Source organism: Syngnathus floridae, chromosome 1, assembly GCF_059516105.1.
Source record: "Syngnathus floridae isolate MCC-2025c chromosome 1, RoL_Sflo_1.0, whole genome shotgun sequence".
Classification (NCBI taxonomy): domain Eukaryota; kingdom Metazoa; phylum Chordata; class Actinopteri; order Syngnathiformes; family Syngnathidae; genus Syngnathus; species Syngnathus floridae.
This window is the reverse complement of record NC_142413.1, coordinates 11,509,870-11,522,344: the sequence shown is the minus strand read 5'-3', so window position 1 is coordinate 11,522,344 and position 12,475 is coordinate 11,509,870. Positions and strand designations below refer to the sequence as shown.

At 44.4% G+C, this 12,475-nt stretch overlaps 1 protein-coding gene across 4 annotated transcripts in view; it reads left to right on the top strand.

The window, feature by feature from the left end:
- Positions 1 to 12,475, top strand: part of LOC148404097 (transcription factor COE1) — a 58,540-nt gene that overhangs the window by 29,322 nt on the left and 16,743 nt on the right. For all 4 annotated transcript variants that reach the window (XM_088375997.1, XM_088375979.1, XM_088375989.1 and 1 more), the window contains exons 8-10: positions 383 to 524; positions 2,745 to 2,875; positions 5,296 to 5,422. In XM_088375997.1, the coding sequence (XP_088232123.1) occupies positions 383 to 524; positions 2,745 to 2,875; positions 5,296 to 5,422 (400 nt within the window). The remainder of the gene's footprint in view (positions 1 to 382; positions 525 to 2,744; positions 2,876 to 5,295; positions 5,423 to 12,475) is intronic.

The window sequence follows — 12,475 nt, the reverse complement described above, 5'->3', positions numbered from 1 at the left end:
ATAGGCCTTTAAATTATCACCCAGATTTGTTTTAATTACCTCTGAGATATTGTATTGATCAGCATGTTTTTCTTCGTTAATGGTTAGAATTATGCAAAAATGTAATGACTGATCTACATGTAGTTTGAGGAGGGCTGGCGCACGTGCCAAGGAAATACATTTTGTTTCAGATTGAGATTTCATCAATTTAAGTTTACAAAGTACTTTTTATTCCCCTTTGGTTAGACTGTTTAAACTTGAAGATGAGTTTACATATGTATATCAAGGTGCACATTTGCATTGGGATTATTAAACTTTCAATGTTTTGTACTCTGACCAAGTCCCATGAACCTTTAGTCTCTTTGTCGCTTCAATCGATTCCACTTTGCTTTCTGTTTTTCAGGTGGTGGTGTCCACTACGGTGAGCGTGGAGGGTCACGTGCTGGCAGTGTCGGACAACATGTTTGTGCACAATAACTCCAAACACGGGCGCAGAGCTCGAAGACTGGACCCGTCGGAAGGCACGCAGTCCTACCTGGAACACGGTACTAAAAGCAGCAAGATGACATCAGACTTCTTTGTCTTCACCCTCCCCTCCCCGACACTCCTCATCCCCTCCTCACCGTCTGTCTCCGAACTCAATCCCTCCTCTGCCTCCCATCTTTCTTGTTACTCGTGTTTCTCACTTTTTGTCTCTTGTAGTGTTTGGAAATTGTGCTGAGAGGAGAACGTGGTAGCGAGTGAGTCTCTTGTATGTCCCATGCGTCTGGCTCCCCTCAGGTGTCTGCCTCTAGGCCTTCTACTCTGTCTCGCATAAGCACTATGTATCTTATGAGGACCGTTCTGCTTAAAGCCAACACTGGCTTTATTTCCTCGGAGACCCGCTTTTATCCCGCAGCCCTCCATCACTCCCTATCCCTCAGGTTTTTAAACACACCCATGCACATTGCACTCGCACTGTCAGACCAAAACCTTTAATACTTCATAATGACATGTGCACATGATTTAGGGAGCACGCACTGATTCCCAAATCTCTAATCCGTTTATTTTCTCATTTCAATTTCCTAGAGATTGAATAAGAGAAACATATTTCTTTTTCACTTTGAGGAAAGTCAACCTCGGGGAGGATAATGACAGGAAAAAAAACAAACTAAACTAAGTAAGGATTTGCGTGATGGCCTGTGGTAGATTGCATAAGGGTTGAACGCTATGGTTAAGCATTTTTAATGACTATTCTCCGGAGGTGCTGCGGACTACTCGGCCTGCTCTCATAGTCGATTAGGAAAGTTCACAAAGACAAGACATACTGGAATCATCATGAAGGCTTGGCTCTTACAAAGAAAGAATAGTACGACACACCACACTCACAGATGTTCTCCGTGTCAGGGAGATTTGTTTGGGAATTTCCTCCCTGTGATTTTCTATTCTCCTGATGATGGGGGTTGGAAGGCGGAACAACAGGAGCGAAGGAGAGAAGAGAGAGGGCCTGACAGGAGAGGGGGAGCAGCCGTGACATGAGGAGAGAGCAAGAGTGCTTGATGGTACAAAGAAAAGATGAAATGCTAAGCAAGGAAACACCGTGCTTTCTTTTTGTTATTTTGCCTTCACTTTTCATCCACCACCGTGTTGAGTGTATGTGTGGCATACACAACTTTGGGGTGGGGGGGGGTGCTCATTTCAGAAGATAATAGATAACAGTGCATAGAGTTGAACAGATGGCACAGAGGAACACCCCAAAGTATAATCCTATCACGTGGATTCACGTTCCACCATCTGGTTAATCCAAACACACACACACATCCGCACACGCATGGAGCGCACATAATATCAACGGCTGTGAAAAGGAGGCATCTTAGGCCGTGATTACAGCCAGATTGCCGCTTGCCGAATGTTGATCTCTGCAGGCGTATAGGCAGGCTAAATATCATTCCGGCTTGTTGGGGAGGATCAACAGAACACAGAGTCAGGCCAAGAGCAAAGGCTAGGCTGCCGGCGGGAAAAAAAACCTCAGCCTAGTCTAAAGTGGATTATGCCGCTTTGCAGAATTACAGCATGTCTAACAAGCAAAAAAAGAGCTTTAGCTTGTATAAACATACATTTTCCCCATGTTGTTCTTCTCTTCAATCACATCCCGCAATCTCTAAATCCATAATACCAGAAGAATAGTGGTGCGCTCGTTATTGAAAATATGGTTTGTTGTTGTTATTCCGTGCAGTTTGCGAGGTAAGCCCTAAAGACCTCGCAAAAGGCATTCCCCAAAGACCCAAACCCGAGTGACCGCAGGCGACCGTGCACTGACCAACTGAGAGCTGAGACAAGTGCGTGCAGGAAGCAGATAGCTGAGCAAGTGCTAAGTGTTTGCTTAATGAGGGCGACGTATTCTGAGGGCAGCGCTACTGTTGGGTCGCCCCCGCTCCCCGGTCGCGTGGCCTTTGATCAGACACTCAGCACAGCTGACATTTACACGCCTTCGCGCTTTGCTACGTGTCATAAAACAAGCACACCGCTGCTGCCCTCACACACGGGGCAGGGGTGATGTTTAATAACGGGGTGCGTATAATCACTCTGATTAGTATTCCTCGCTTGCTCTCAGCCCTTGGGATAGATGGGCCGAGCAGGTAGTGTGTGAACGTGTGTGTGTGTGTGAAGATGGGGACTGTTACATGTGTCATATCCATAAAGGTCTTTGCCGCCATGCCAACAGCAAAGACCTTTATGGGCTTGTCATTAGGTTACTTAACGTCTCATCTTTTGTGTCTTTGCAGCAACCCCCAGCATCAAAGCCATTAGCCCCAGTGAAGGCTGGACCACTGGGGGCGCTACAGTTATCATCATCGGCGACAACTTTTTTGACGGCCTGCAGGTCATTTTCGGCACCATGTTGGTTTGGAGCGAGGTCAGTCACCCTTTTGTCAAATGAGAGCTGACACAGCACTTTTCACAAGGGAAGAAAAACATGTAGTAAATTGTATTTCGTTAATCAAAACAGCAGCCCCCAAACATGTAGTTTCTCAAATTCATTTCAAACCATAAATTGTTTGCAATTAGTATGAAAGATAAATACACCTATCTATAAAGAAGGTAATCATGGATTTTAACTCAGTATCATTTTTACCGTTATAGCCGATTGTTTGCGCTTTAGGAACACCCTTATTTGCTTTGGGGTCCATTCATCCTGACTTGATGGAAACAAGTTACAGTACGTTCTCTTGAAAGATTTCAAACCACACCACACAATAAAACGTCAATATAGTTTATCAGCAAGATGACACACAAATCAAACAAATCATTGTTTTGTCAAATTCCTGATTGACAAATTATTAGATGTAGTAGATATACTGACTATTAGAATGCATCCAAGGCGCAACCCTATTTGTGTCACAGTGGGGTGAATTAAACCTAATCACCAGCTTGAGATTTACTGCAATGCAATACAAATCTTCTGTCGCGTATTCTTAACCAATGAGTGTCAAAACAAGTCACTGTTTTTCAGCTAAGCGACATGCACCCTCAGAGCTACATATAACTGTCACTCTTGAATTTAGTTGACATGATGATCCATCTCTTCCACCATTAAAATAATTATAAATATAAATAATAAGGTAAGTCAACACATGAAAGCTGAAAAGTTTAGTTTAGTGAAATGCCTCACCCTAGTTATTCTATTTTCTCAAGGCCATAATGCATAAAAATGTGCTTTATTTACTTATCTATTTTTAAAAATACCAGTTTTTGTGTGAATTTGGCCCAAGGCTCATTGTCAAAACACATCCCAATACACACAAATGTTGCAACCTTGAGTATGAAGCATACAGCATAATACACAAGGCCATGCGTTACTGCAACAAAACAAAGCAACCATGCCCCATTTTTTTTAAAGAAAAGATTGTGTTTGTGTGAAAAGCTAAACTAGGAATAATTAGATATGATAAGCGTTTGAATAAAAAAAAAAAAGGGAATAACTGCCAAAAATCAAATTATTCAAGTGAATGTGTGCAGCTTCCTTGCCTTTTGTCTTCCTTAATATCACATCTTATTTTTGTCAAGTACCTGAATGTGCGGCTCCCAGTCTATCTTTTGTTAAATTTGTATCTAAGGAGCATACACGCCGTAGCGTATGAATCACTTTGCAAGGAGCATCTGCCACATAACAAAAATGTAAATGCAGTCTATGTGAGAAATTGAAGGTCAGCGAGCAGCGCAGCCAAACAGCTTTCTCTTTAGTAAAAGAATTATTCTATAAAAAGCTCCTATATTATAGCGCAGGAACGTGAGTGGGGGTCAGACAATGGCAGAATGAAAGCCTAGTTAAGTGAGCAATAAAAGACGGTTTGAACAACACACGTGCACATACACATGCATTGCACGCTGGCAGGAGCACTGATAGCTTTTGAGGGCCGCTAGCTTTGAGTGCTAGTTCGACACAGGATGCGGAAAACGAGCACTCAGCGAGGTCTCATCTGTGTTTTGTCTTGTTGCCGCTTTCCTCCTTCAAAGAGCCTTCAGCGTGCACGCACGCACGGCGAGTGGGCCCATCAGCCACACTAAGTGAGCCTCTTAAAGACACCGTGGCGCTTTAATGTAAACTAACGGCAGCTAGACAGCCAACGCTGACAGACACAGAGACAAGGGGGCAGCGAGGATGAGCTTATCATACGTTTACTTATGCGGCATAATAGATGTTTGCAGTGAGAGGTTTTTTTTTTTTCTCACATACACATAACTACCTTTGAAGTAAAGATCCGTGTCAGCAACCATAACCATCTTTAGCATGACATCGCCTTGGGCTTTATCGATTCACCTCAGGCCTTAAGAGCAAACTGATTTGGAGGTGATGTGTCCAACTACAAACAATAATATAATAAAGAAAAACCTTCATCAAAAGGATTTTTTTGGTATGAAACACTCTATCATCTTTGTCTCATTATGTCTTACATGAGCACTCAGGTGTCAGTGTGTCATTTTTCTTGCTATGTAAAGACAAAAGAACATAAGCAGAAGGTTTTTCAGCTCGAATTATTAATTTCACTCTGTCCACACTATGAAGCGCTAATGTGCTAAATAAAATAAAATACATAAATAAATTAAAAAAAGTAAGTGATCATTTTGTTTGCTTCAATTTATTTTAATATCTAAAAGGGGAGAAAAGCTCAGTTCTGTGACTCACGCTTCTCATTTGACAACGTTGGCGTCATTCGATCTTTGCCTTGTGATACTATCGTTACCACTAGTAAAATAATGCAATATTGAATTGCCAGTTACGCTTGCCAGTCCATTCATCCTAATGAGATTTCTGCCTATGCTGCCTCCCAATAGCTGATTACCCCACATGCCATCCGAGTGCAGACTCCACCCAGACACATCCCTGGGGTGGTAGAGGTCACGCTGTCCTACAAATCCAAGCAGTTCTGCAAAGGCACACCTGGACGCTTCATCTACACAGGTATAACCTCTGCACCGATGCGCACCAATTCTTTCAGTTTCATGTGTAATTTTAATGGTCTACTGGATCACAGTAACATACAACATTGCTCCTTCATATCGGTTCCGACAAAAACATAGTTGATGAAGGTATCGCGGTGATTAATTAATTTATTGATTATAAAAAATATATGCCTTAGCATGGCTGAGAATAATGCAGTACCACAACTGAAACAGGGAAGGAATGTGTTTATTGTCTTTTATGAAGCAAGCGAAGGTCAGGGGGAGGTTTAACCTTTTGATTAGTGGGATTATTGAGATTTAACCCTGTCGAAGGCAGGATCCAGCGGGAGTGCGATCCATACAGAAAGTGTGATTTCTGACGATGTGAATAGCAGGCGCGTTACATCGAAACGTATCGGTGTAGATTTATAGCCACGCAGTGAAAAGAGCAGCAAGGAGAGTGAATGTGAAGCAGTGATTAACCGACGCGTGGACACAGGTCTCTGGGGAGAACGTGAATCACATAAATCTGTCCGTAATCTGAACTACTGATGGATTTAGCATGTAAGCCCCTGCTGGAAGTGCCAACATTTAACAAAATCACATTTGTGTGAGCGCGCTGGATGCGTCCCTGGCATACGTTTGGTATGTCTTTTAAATACCATACTTTGATAGAATCCATGTCCGTGTTTGCATACTTGTGGCAAAGGCGGCAATTGGCCTCCTGAGCTAGCATGTATGTGTGAAGGGAATCTAGGCACACACTAGCACATTGACACTAACTGCATTAGTAAGACAGAGGGCAGATGGGTGGGCAGACTTTGCCATGCCAGAGCTGTCCAACAGACCTCAACTCTGCCAAGCCTATAAATGTGCGTAGGGTTTGTGTGCGTGTGTGTGTGTGCGTGCGTGTGTGTGTGCGTGCGTGTGCATGTGTGTGCAGCCTTTTAATGTGCCAGACATGTGGAAAGCGTATGCATAAACACCCCATCTTTTCACCAGCCCTCCACTCTTTCACCTTGTCACATTCACTTACTCAAAATTTGCCCCTGTGAATGAATTCATCGCCTTTCTGCCTCTTAGCTTCTATAGAGATGCATTGAAGAATCTCAACAGGTGAGATTTAGCAGAGGTCATCCACTGGGACACACACACACACACACACGTGCACGCGCACACTATGATGCTATTTGCCAAGCACTGGCAGCTTCACAGTGATACAGTCAACTATGTCAAGGCAGAGGGATCCCACTCTGCTCTTTGCCCTCTTCACAGTCGGCACTCTCAGAGGCCACTTGTATCCGCCTACCCAGCTTTATGAGAATGATGGGCTAACCATTTGGAGGAACAAAGCAATTGTCGAGAGTAGAGAGAGGTGGCTGCAAACAGGAGGACGCTGGAGAGAGATGGTGGATTACCATGGGCCATGTTGCCCTCCTGGGTCTGTTTGGCACCAGTTTGCACCCAGTTGCCAGTGGGTACTAATCATGGAGGATTGGCAGCACGGCATGGCAGCTGGCAACACGCGCATACACACACACACAAACACGCCGTCACCACAGTTCCTCACTCGCAGACACACATACGCTTGCGTATTGCACGCACGCGCACCCGCGCACACACCCCGAATTACATTGGGGACAGCTGGCATTGCTAATCAACTTCTGCTGAGGATAGGAAAGCGAGCAGCACACAGACCTAATTAAGTCAACACTACCCAATACTGCTGCTACTGCTACTTTGCAAAACTGCACACACACACACACACACACACACACACACACACACACACACACTCATACACATACACATATACACAGAGACTCTACCATCCATTGGCTTGTCCTGCTCATGGTCCTCATTGATGCACTGTACTTCACAAGAACCCGCGTGTGACAGCACAAACGCAAACATTCGGCACAGTCGTAGACCAGGACGGACGAGACAAGGAGGGGACTTTTGCTGGAGAAGAGATTGGTAGAGAAGCCATTACTGTAATGTGTTCTCCGCTGTCTCTAAGGACTCCTCTGCCATTAGACTTCAGAAAGCTCCAATTAGACTCATCAAAGGCAATTAAGCTCTTCACTGATAAGAATAAAAGAATGTTTTTCATGCTCTGCTCTTCCTCTGTCTTTTTATCCCCTTATCCCTCCTCTGGCCTCTGCCTTACCCACCTCTGGGGCTTCGATCCCCCCTAATCTCTCTTTCGCTCTTATTATCAGGTCATTGCCCCCCCCTATCGCTACCCCCCTCCCTACTCTCCACCCTGTATAAATGCATTACATGTTTGGCTGTGTATCACCTTTAACCAGATTGCTGTCTTTATAACATTCATCAGCGAAGCGCTCTCTTTTCTTTTCTCCATGCAATATAAGGCGGTAATAATAATAATAATGTCAGCGTTGTCCACGATTTTGTGTGTGGCACAGAGGTGCTGGCCACAGATTGAGGAAATTGATGAATCGCCCTTGTCGTTCAAAAGGCAATCCCTCCCTCCTCAGTATGCAGCCTTGTCTGCTTAGTGCTTCCACTCCAGTCTGTGCTGATATTAAAAGGCCCTGCTTGCTCACATTAAGGCCACCGCCGCGTGCAGTAGGAGGCATCTGCGCACACGCACGGACAAACATTAGGGGTAGTCTCTCACTGCTGGCTGGATATTAGGTGTGTAGGAGACATTATTCAGGAGCAGGCGGAGTAAAGAAGAAAAGACAAAAGTCAAGAACTGAATTTAAACCAGATGAGATGACGACTGACATCGCTGTTCATCTTTGCTCTGGCTTCCAAATTAGTTTTTTGAGCGGCAAAACTTGTTTGCTTATTTGACAAAATACAGACAGTGCAGAGAAAAAAAAGGTGAGCTTTCAATAAAAGCTCCTTGTATGCACATATTTTATCAGCTTTTGACTGACATTTTAAATCATCATGGCAGATCAATACTTGACATGCTGCATGTAAAAAACATCTGCGCAATCCAATGCAATTGAAAATAGTGCCTTGGAATAACAAAATGTCTTTGTGACAAGAAAAACTGTTAGCAACTGTTTGCAACCTTTTAGGAACCCATACAAAATTCCAACATTCGCTATGTGTGCAAACCCTCGTGGCTCAAACTGGAAAAACAGAACTGAAAATGGCTCTAGTGTCAGTATCAAGGAAGATCATATAAGCCGTCGGTTGTCCTTTTCCATGCATATTTGACCTATCCAAAATACATGACAGAGCCCTCACTTTGATTGAGTTCAGTTCTCCACCACTGCAAACTACAGCTGCAGTATTAAACAGAGTGTTAAGTTATTACTTTGCCGTCAGTGTCACTCAAAAGTGAGCATTATTATCTTTGTTGTGGCAGAATTTTTGATACAGCTTTTGTATTGGATCTCATTAAATAGTGCAGGTGCCAATGCAGGCATCCATCAATAATGCCTGTGCAAAAGTGAACATAATGAGAGTGGAAATCCTCCGCCTGCCTTTCTACCCAAACCGAGACTCCCAGATATACTCCTCATTCATATGCACATGCGATACAAGAGGCGCATACGCGTGCACATCCCCGACACTCAAGTGCAGCATGCAGTCATCTGGCAATAAAAGTGGGGTGCGAGCATGAGGAGATCAATTACTTGTCTTGCTCCTATTTGTGAATGCTGTCTTTTATTGAGCTTGGGTGGAGGCCTGCTGTTGATTAAAACGGCTGGCCTCCAGCTGGAGACGGAGGGCCAGCTGAGATAGCGGCGCACGTTCACATTCACGCCATCTTAACTGCAAGGAAATTCACACCTCTATTTGAGATTGAGATTAATTTTCTGCACCATGTGGCTTGTCTTCCCTCTTTAGCATGCTCAGTTCTTATTACACTAGCATCTGCTCCATGATGATGATGTAAATGAATTTGGAATGTAGGTTCCCGCTGAAATGAGCAGCGCACACCGAGGGAAATGATTCCCTGTGTTTTGTTGTATCTTAATTCGAGCGCGCACTTTTCATCCGTACTTGCAGAATTTGCATTCTCCCACTGAAGATCCACGTTGTCAGGTGTTGTTAAATGACGACATGCGCTGCTTTTTTTTTTTTGCAACAGATAATTAGAGCTTAGGTTGTAGTAGCTTCCACACCTCAATTGATTTGTAGAATCTTTTAGCACTCCTCCACCCCCACCGCCTCCAAGCCCCCCCCCCCCCCCCCCCTCCCCCGCTTTAAGAGCAAAAACCTCCACTCATCTCTTTTCTCTGTATGAATTTCCAGCCATGCATTAGTCTCCCTGACATTTTCAAGCAATGCTTTATTTAGCTTGTCGGATTCTCCAAATAAACGCAATCTCTGGGTTTATGGAAAAATGGATAAAAATTAGATTGTAGGCTATTGATCTGGATGGCGAGTAGAGGGTGGGAGGTGTGTGCGTTGTGGCGGCTGAGGGGGGCAGCTCTCATCTGTGTGTAGGGGGGGAGAAATGAAGCCGTAATTCAGGGCTATTGAACCCCCTGCCACTGGCGGCATCGATCGCCAAGCAGCGCTTATGAGATCACACCTGAGCACTGGAGACTGTAGAAGGTGGGGGGGGCAAAGGGGCGGGGGGATACGAATGAGTTGAGAGGGAGAAAGACAGAGACACGCAGGGTTGTGATATGATCAGCTGTTTGAGGGCCCGAGAAGGCGCTAAAAGCCAGCCTCAGAGCCAATTAGCTAGCCCCGCAAGTCCACGCTCACCCGGCCGGCTGCACGAGTTGTGGCGCAGGACCGGTGGACAGCGTACTTGCCTTCCCACTTCTCCAGCTTTTGCTCCTCCACTCTGGGTAACAATCAAGAAAATGTGACCTCTCAATTATAGTCCCCCAGCCCTCGAACACTCTGCTTCCTCCCTTTTGTCCTCTCCGCCAGCGCATACCTCCATCTTTCCATCCCACCTCTGTCTTCCTCCCCTCTTCCTCATACCCCCACTCACCCCTTCCGTCCCTCTCCCCCTGCGGCTCTGTGGGTTATTATAGTGAAATATGAAGCGGTGTAGATTCTAAGCTTCATGAAATTTCCATGAGCATTGATCTGATCTGATGTGGGTGATTGCTAGGTGAATCCCTCCAGTCCAGGGCTGTTGCTCATCTATTCATTTATTTATGGCATTTATGTTTTACTGGCTTTGATTTGCTCTTCTAGAGAGCGACAGCTAAAGATTATAAATATACCTGTACAGGAGAGTGTGCCGTGAATTCCGGACTGCACCTGCTCGCTTACGCTATCTGCTTGTACTCTTCCAGCATTAATTCCCAATGTGAAATGGGGGATATCGAGAAATAGATGTATGAGTGAAAAATCCCCAAAGAGCCAGCGCCAGGTAGAGCGTGCTGCGCCAGGTTGCCCTGCACATGTACCCCTCTTCTGTTTTATGGTCCTTGCAAACAAGCAGAGAATATGACTTCCTCTCTCATTTACCAAGATTGCCTCTTTATTTATGGGGGCTATCTCTGTATATTTTGCATTTTTTTGAGTTTCTTAGTGTTCATTTGAGACTCATCTGCCTCATTGTGAAGAACTGATTTAAAAAAGTCAGCAATAACAATAAACGCGTCTCAGATGAAAATTTTGTGAGAGCCATTACCCGATGCCACTTAGCCTAATTGAACGCAAATCCTGCCTTTTAAGATTATAGAGAGGGGGTCTCAAACTCAACCTATATTGATGGGGTTTGGGTGTGTCTGGGCTGCATCAAGTATTCTGCAAAAATGTGTTCAAAACAGCACAAGTATTAATATTAATATTAATACTGTTATTAATATTAATTTATTAATAACAGTTCACTGGTATTTTGCGTACTCCTTTGCATGTCTAGTTGGATCATGACATCAGATGTCCTGAGCACTGCAACTTTCTCTGTGCATTCAAGACATGTCAGGTTGCTCCGAAATTGGCTGTTCTTGTCCCCAACCTTCTTTTCACGGCAGGTTTTGATAAAGACGTGACAGGGACTAGGCGACAGGATGTCTTTTCCTTCCACTTGACATCAGTTCAGAATTACGTTTTGCCCAAAGCTGTCATGAGCTTGACCTATGGTAGCCCATAAGTGAAGAAACGCTCAGGGCAACAACGCCACAAAAAAAAAAGACCACACACACACACGGGTTGCTCTAACTGTCATCCTGCGGGCCGCAACTGGCCCTGGGGCTGCAGGTTCGAGACCCGCTGACATAGAGAGTCACTGAATGGGGAATGTCAAATATTTGATCTCAGACACAATTCCCACTAGGTTCATTAGTATGTGATCATGTGATGAAGCTTATCAGTGAAGAAGTAAAATGTGGTATTTGCCCAAGATCTTTAGAACACCTAGTTCAACATGTTTGAGACGACCTATGTCCGACTTGTGGGAAAACATACTGTACGTTATATGAAGTAAGCAGAGTTGCAATTCAAAGTGTGTTCCGAGATTATTTCAAAAGTATGTCAGGCATAGATGATGCAACGTTGAGGCAGGCGATGACCGCCTGTTTGCTAAAATTCAAGTTAACATTATGAGGCACAGGAGACAGAAGTCAAGGATGGGTAACGTCGTCTTCGAGCAGAATCATAACATTTTTATCAAAGGTTTTACAGCTTTTACATAAACTTCTATATATACTGTAGCCCATCCTATAATTAGAAATTTTCTGATCTCCCCTTTCAAGTCATAAGTTAAGAAAAAGTTCTCTTCACTTCTGTTCCCTCAAACATTGCCTGTACAGATGGCAGTGTTTTCTATGGGGGTGGGGGGCAGTTTGACTTGGAAATGGTTCAATTCAATTTCACTTTTTTCTTATGAGAAAGTTTTGAAATCAAACTGGAGCTCAAGTGTCCCAGAACGGATTGTGTTTGACCTCCGCGGTTCCACTGCAGTTACTTTCTCACCCCCCACCCACTCCAATATAATTCCATAGCCTGTTACCTCTCCTCGCTTTCATTTGGGTGTGTCAGGCTAAGAATTTCCATTGGGAGATTGAAATGTCTCGTCCAAATTCGTATTTGCCATCAAAACAGAGCACGCAGCAACCCTGCACGTTTCTTTGTTTTCGGCTTCTCTGTTTGAGTGAGCCGTTCGGGGAGGAGC